Source organism: Pantherophis guttatus, chromosome 4, assembly GCF_059756535.1.
Source record: "Pantherophis guttatus breed Tessera chromosome 4, ASM5975653v1, whole genome shotgun sequence".
NCBI classification, from domain to species: domain Eukaryota; kingdom Metazoa; phylum Chordata; class Lepidosauria; order Squamata; family Colubridae; genus Pantherophis; species Pantherophis guttatus.
In genome coordinates this window covers 35,226,633-35,233,305 of record NC_142066.1, presented here as the reverse complement: position 1 = coordinate 35,233,305, position 6,673 = coordinate 35,226,633, and the positions used below count along the sequence as shown (strand labels likewise).

Below are 6,673 nucleotides of genomic sequence, written 5' to 3'. Positions count from 1 at the left end.
CCCTTTAAAACTAAATCATTCCTTGAAATTATTTATTTACCAACTGAATTATTTTATGTATTTCATGCCATAATAAATGATAATTCTTAACATAAAGTCTTCTTGATTGGAGTGCAAAAAGCCTTGGAGCAAGAGATCCTCATTCCTCATGAAAACCCAATTTTAGATGTTTATCATGGTATCTCCCATTTTGTCTTTTCTTTGGGAAATTATTGCACGGGATTACACTTGGGACAACACATTCAAGATCTGCTCAGTACTTTAGTTCTCTGAATGTTAGTAATGTAGCTACTAGCACTTCTCAGTTTCAATGAGTCACTTTTAAAACAATGATCCATTTTTCACAAACCAATTGACTGCTGGGCACTGGGGGAAGGAGAAACTGAGGGGTCCATAGGGGTGATCCAAAAATCTACATGGTGTTTGCAACCTCACTATTGAATACTATATAGCTAAAAGCTATACACTTTAGCTTTGACTGCAGTCTTGTGTTTTTTGATCCTGACACCCTTGTGAATGGGTCCTATCCAGCTGCCTCTTGCCATGTGCAGAGAGTTATGAGCAAGCAAATAGTGAGCAGCAAGCCAACCTTCCCCAGACCCCTGGTTCCTGCTTCCCTTCATTTTACAAAACTAACTATCTATCTATCTTTTACCCAATTTAGATAAAATAATTTAAATCAGTTTAAATGTCCCTGTTGTGATTAGGTAATCAGTTTGAGTGTCATTACCCAAAGGAAAACAAAAAAACCTTTGCCCAATGTTGGATAATTTACATAGATTTGAGAAGCACTACTAGCTTGAAGTATAGCAGGCAGGTTTAATACAGGGAGTCCTTGATTTACGACCACAATTGAGCCCAAAATTTCTGTTGCTAAGTGAAACATTTAAGTGAATTTTGCTCCATTTTACTACCTTTCTTGCCATAGTTTTTAAGGGAATCAATGCAGTTGTTAAGTTAATCACATGGTTATTAAGTGAATCTGACTTCCCCTTTTACTTTGCTCATCAGAAGTTTACAAGACACCAGGGCACTGCAACTGTCATAAATATCTGTCAGTTGCCAAGTGCTCAAATTTTGGTCACTTGACCATGGGAATACTGCAACGGTTATAAGTGTGAAAAACAGTCAAAAGTCACCTTTTTATTACCATTGTTAACTTTGGACCAGTGGTTGGTTGCTCCCAGTTCGGCCGAGCCGGTAGCGGTGACGCTATTACGTCACCGAACCGGTTCTCTTTCTTCGGGAGTTGGGCCCTCCCGCCCGCCCCCGTGTTATTCCGACCTTATATTTCTTTTTTTTCCGCCCAGCTGAGAGGTGCGGCAGAGCGGATTGCCGCACTTCAGCTGGGCAAATTCGCAACGCGCTTGTGCAAAGCGCAAGTTTGGCGCACATGCGAGTGAAGCGAATAAGTGTGCAGCGATCACATGCAAAGCGCTCAACTGAAGAGGCGATCGTGCACGAAGCGCGTGCACAAAAAGAACCGGTAGTAAAGCCGGTTAGAACCCACCCCTGCTTTGGACAGTCACTAAATGAATGTTGTAATTCGAGGACTATCTGTATTTGTCCAGTTTTAGTAATGAAACTGATAAATGGGATTACGGATTAAATAATCATGGTAGTGGTCATATTATTGATCCTATATTTTAAAAGAAGACAAAATACATTTTTGTTTAAGTGGATGGTCCCCAGCATGCATCTTGTTGCTTAGAAGTAAATCCTGGCTTGCACACTCTGCCATCAACCTTATTTAGCATGCATGTTAAGGTGTTCCTATTTTTTTTTAAACACAACTATTAAAGGTGCAGTAACCTGTCCTTTTCTACATGCTGCCCAGTCTTCTAACAACGGTAACCAAGGAGACGGCCACCTCTGGCATACAGTAATTCAAACACTACCTAAAAGCAACGCAAACCAGCAATTTTCAAAGTAGCTCCACTTAAGAACATTTCTTTATGATTACATTTATATTTCATCTCTCTTCTAAGAACTCAATACAGAGTACACAATTCTGCTCTTTGCTATATCCTCCCTATATCCTCTTTGCAAAATACAGTAGATTAGACTGAGAGATGTTGGTTTTGTTACACAATAATCTAAATCATGGTTTTGCTGATTCACCAAAAAAAAAATTTTTTTTTTTCATATAGCACATCTTAACAATAATAGTAGTTTAGATACCAGAAAGATTGAATTCACAGTAAGCTCCCAACAACAGAATCATAGTTTGTTCTCAGGATTTTGCTCACAATCAGCTGATATAAAGGCTTGGCTGCTGCTTTAGAGAAGCTATATGTGTACACTTCAGGTGTTTTAATTACTAAGATTAGGTTTGGCTTGAGTTAAATTACGATTCATTGCAGAAACTCACAAAATGAATTAAGTAACCAGGTTAAATTGTTGTGAGAGGCCTGTCATTGGCTGCAAGAAGGTGGAGATTTAGCTTCTCCTCCTAATTCAATCTTCTAATTACCGCACCATACCGACTCTCCAAAGATATGGTTTACTTAAAACATTTTTTAATGTATTTCTTTCACAGAGAAAACAAAGTTTGGGTTTCAAAAAATTGCCAGAATGCAATCCGCCTGGCATGATGCAGGTCTTTTAATCTTGCTTGCCGAACACGGAAGTGTGGATCATAATTTTCTCTGATCCGAGAGAAATGCACTCTGCACAAGCTCAGAGGCACTCCCCTAACTACCTCCGAGGCATTTTTAAGCGCCGAATGAACCGTCTGGAGTGGCGACTCGCAATCGAGCTGAGATCTTTTCGAAGGACTCGCGGCTCTCCTTCTCAAGGATACTTGTAGGAGGCGGAGAGCAGAGGCGACGTCCGAGACTGGTTCCCCCTCCTCTCCTTTCCCCATTCACTCAGTGCTGCCGCAGTCGCGTCTCCACGTGCCCTTGCCGGGGCTCCGGCAGGGACTGCAGCTGTAGGCAGCCGCGGCGTCGGGGGCCGGGATTTTTGCCAGGGGGTGGCTCCAGGCTGGGCTAACAGGCCGAGGCGGGGAGGGGGGCGCAACGCGCGGAATCTCGACTGGAGGCGGCAGCCACAGATCAGGCGAGCCCGTCCCGTCTGTGCGTCCGCCTGACTGCGCCATGGTGAGTTGAGCTTTTGCGCGATTTCCCCGGGCAGAGGGGGAGTGCGGGTTGGGGGGGGAGGAAGGTAACGCGGTCTGCTGGCTATCGCAAAGAGGTGAGCATTGTGATGCCTTGTTGTGGGGAAGGGAGATATGGGAAAGGAATTCCGCCTGGTCACCTTCAAGGACTGAAACGAGCGTTGGACAAGAGCTGTGGGACATCGTTGGTGTGGAATGGAGACGCGGGGCGGGTGTTCTGGGCTCGGCTGTTGCAAGGAACCATTGGCTCCTAAGGGAATTGGAGGGAGTTATCTTGGCGAAATATACCGCCGAAGATTAATTAACCATGTTTAATCTTAAGTAAGGGCTAGTGATGGAGCAGGCTAAAGAGGATGGTAGCAGTTCTGCTCTTTAATCAAAATAGTCAAAGAAATGGATCCCCCTTTCTTTTCCCCCAGAACAGGCTTATATGAATGAAAAGATGAAGCCCAGACTGTCTTTCGTAGTTCTGAATAGGGAACTAGAAATGACCACGGATTAATTAACACGGAATACAGTAGTATAATTTTTGAGCTGGTTTGAAGCTTCATACTATGGTGATTAGCAACCAATATCTCTTTGTGTTTCTACATCTTTAATATCAGATGAAATCTAATATAATCTTTATATTTATTATTTGTCTGTTGCCTTTATATTCTGTCTGTACTTTGGAAGCTCAAGGTAGCATGCTTTAGGGCTTTTCTTCTTTTTATCTCCCCCAACAACAACCCTATGAGGTAGATTGAGCAGAAAGATAATGACTGGCTTCAGACAGCAGTGAGCTCATGGATCTTGAATCTTCAGGTTCCCCCCCCCCCTTTAAACACCACACTGTCTGATTTAATGCTGGGTTTTGCTTTGTTTTTCATTTGGCTTTGTGTTTTCCTACCCTGTCCCTTTAACAACATCCTTAAGTTTATTGATTACATTCATGAAGAAAAAAATACTTTTCTGTTTTGGAAGTGTGGGGTAAATCAAGCATTTGAAAAGCTGGATTTTACTCTGATGATCTCACCACTGAGTCTTGACCAGGCTATTCTTTTAGTTGAACTAAAGTTGGATGGTTTAAACATAATAGTTTTAAGCCCTTCAGGATGTAGATAAAACTGTATGATTCAGGAAAAGGTAAAAAACTGAAGTCCTGTTGGAAAAAATTACAAGAAGATTGATCCGAAGGTGGAATTAGTTTTCATTCAGTATTTTTTAAAAAAGGAACAAATTGCTGGAAAAGACATAAATTGTCTCAAATGAGTACTTTGGAAGCAAAACAAACATTTTTTTCTTCCCTCTCATTTGGTACTTCTTTATGACAGATCCCCATTAACTATTTTCTCAGTTCTGGGAACTGGAGTGCATGGGTGAGATAATCTTGGGGCCTAATAGTGATGGGAAAGAAAATCTTTTTGGGAGAGAGTTAGAACCTCGGAAATGGTTGGGGGAAATGGATCAAGAATGTCTTCAGTCTGCTTTGTCTCCAATTTGTACTCCCTTTACCCCAATATGCATAGACCAAACTGCCTAACTATTGAAGAAGGGCTTCAGTTTTCTTCCACATGTTTAGTAGAGCTCCAAATGTGGTCCTAACTGGCCAAATTCTTTTTAGTTAGCTAGGCACACTGACAGTACAGCTATCTATATTGTGACTTTTGTGCTTAGGCTGTGCTCATAGACTTTTACAGGACTGTACCTTGTTTCAATGCTTGAGGTGTCAAAAACAAAACCACAACTTAGGCAAAGCATAGGTCTTGAAGGAAGAAAGGGCCAAGTTGCAACCAAGGCGAAAAGGAGCAGAGAATAACCCATAGAAAAAGCAGCATGTCTACCTGAGGTTTGAGAATGCTATTTCAAGTCAGAAAAGACAACACTGAGTAAACTAATAAATAATCTGGGTTAACATATATTTAGCCAAAATGTGATTAGCTTGTTGCATAAGCACAATCACTGGCTTGCTATACCATGATATACTGAAGCCTGCCTATTTTGCAAACCAGAGGGACTGAGTTTATCCAGAATGCTAAGCCCAAATTGAACAAAATATATTATGGCTTAGTGTAATGCATGAACCTACTCTATATTTGGCCAGATTTAAAAAAAATTCCAATGATTTTGTATTATGTGGCAGTTTTTAACTTCAACCCAAGGTATCTAAGGGATTGAATTTATTGTGGAGATTTATTAAGGGAAAAAACACTACAATTATTCAACTAGACCAGTTCATAGGTAATTTTTCAAGGTTTCTTTTTCACCATGGAAACCACTTCTGAGTATGCAAACGTTTGCAGAAGTGTAATCATGATAACCAATGGTGCATGAATACCCCAACCACAATTTTGAGTTTAAGGTGACGCTTTCCAAAGATGAGTGAGCCAGAAATATATTTGAAAAGAAAGAGTAATTTAAAGAAAAAATAACAGATCCTGTTGCATATGTTAACCCAGATTACTCTTGCATTAATAGCAAAGGTACTCTTGATTGGGGATATCTTTTTAATAATATATTAATAATTAAAAATAAACATGATTTTGGATTTGTAAAATTTATTGCATTCTAAGAAACATCTGCAAAGCAAATTCATAAAATCAAATATGATTTACCAGCAATACTTCCAGCATTCGTAAGAGTGGAAAGGAATTGTTTTTACCTGGACATCTGGCTGACAGCCTACAGTGTTTTTTGAGCTCCAGGCCAGTGGAGATAAGCAATTTAAATAATTTCTGTTTAGAAAGCAGCCAGTATTTATGAGTAAGAAGAAAGTTGCCTGAAGTCAGGCTAGGAAGCTAAATCAGCTCTAGTCTGATTTATAAAAAGAGTAGTTTGCAACTTTTAAATCAAATGAAAGATACATTTTTTTGGTATTAATACAAATAAAGAATAAAATACTCACTTGCTCATTCTACAGTCATTCTCTGGGCTTAAGATCTTATTGCTTTTAAGAACAAAATGCAGGCATAGAATCCTGATCTGATTAAACCAGGCAGTTCTTAGAAAAGATCATGGTTACTGTTCTTATCTAAGGAGAAAGGAGCAAGAGATGATCTGAGAAGCAAAGGATCAAACATGCTTTGAACAGTTTTGCACCATCCAGCAAAGTTTACAGTGCTTTTGCCACCACTGAAAATTGTTACTGTGTTTGAAATGGCATTAAGCTTGAGAAATGGGTGGTAGAAATGGACCTCTGAGAGAGAATTTCTGATTTGCAGAAACAAAATTGACTCTGCGTACTTTAAAACTACAGTGAACAAAGTTGGAAATAATCAGAAACACATTTTTGTGGGTATGTGGAAGGAAGTTAAACAGAATTCAGATCTGAAATCAATTTGTGGACACAAAATTCTTCTTTTTAAGTACATGTGTTTTGTACCTGAGTCTTGGGTATTTTCTTTAAAAAAATAAAACAACCCAAAGTAAATTTTGCAAACCTGAAGTAATCTCTATATTTCTTTAGCAAACCAGCAGTGCGATTTTTCAATGGTTATGTGTGTGATTTTTCATCAGTGTCAAATGAATGCACTGTATGTGAAGTCACTGAGTGAGGAGGTAAAGTGGTGAATGATA

General features: G+C 39.8%; 1 protein-coding gene across 6 annotated transcripts in view; it reads left to right on the top strand.

Annotated features, from left to right (window-relative positions):
* Positions 1-2,606: 2,606 nt before the first annotated feature.
* ARHGEF40 (Rho guanine nucleotide exchange factor 40) overlaps positions 2,607-6,673 on the top strand; it is a 44,938-nt gene continuing 40,871 nt past the window's right edge. For 3 of the 6 annotated variants that reach the window (XM_087891930.1, XM_087891931.1, XM_087891929.1), the window contains exon 1: positions 2,761-3,101. In XM_087891930.1, the coding sequence (XP_087748056.1) occupies positions 3,099-3,101 (3 nt within the window). In that variant the 5' untranslated portion in view covers positions 2,761-3,098. Of the gene's footprint in view, positions 3,102-6,673 lie in introns of all 6 variants that reach the window. The other 3 variants (XM_034423043.3, XM_087891932.1, XM_087891933.1) reach the window with 3 other exon arrangements.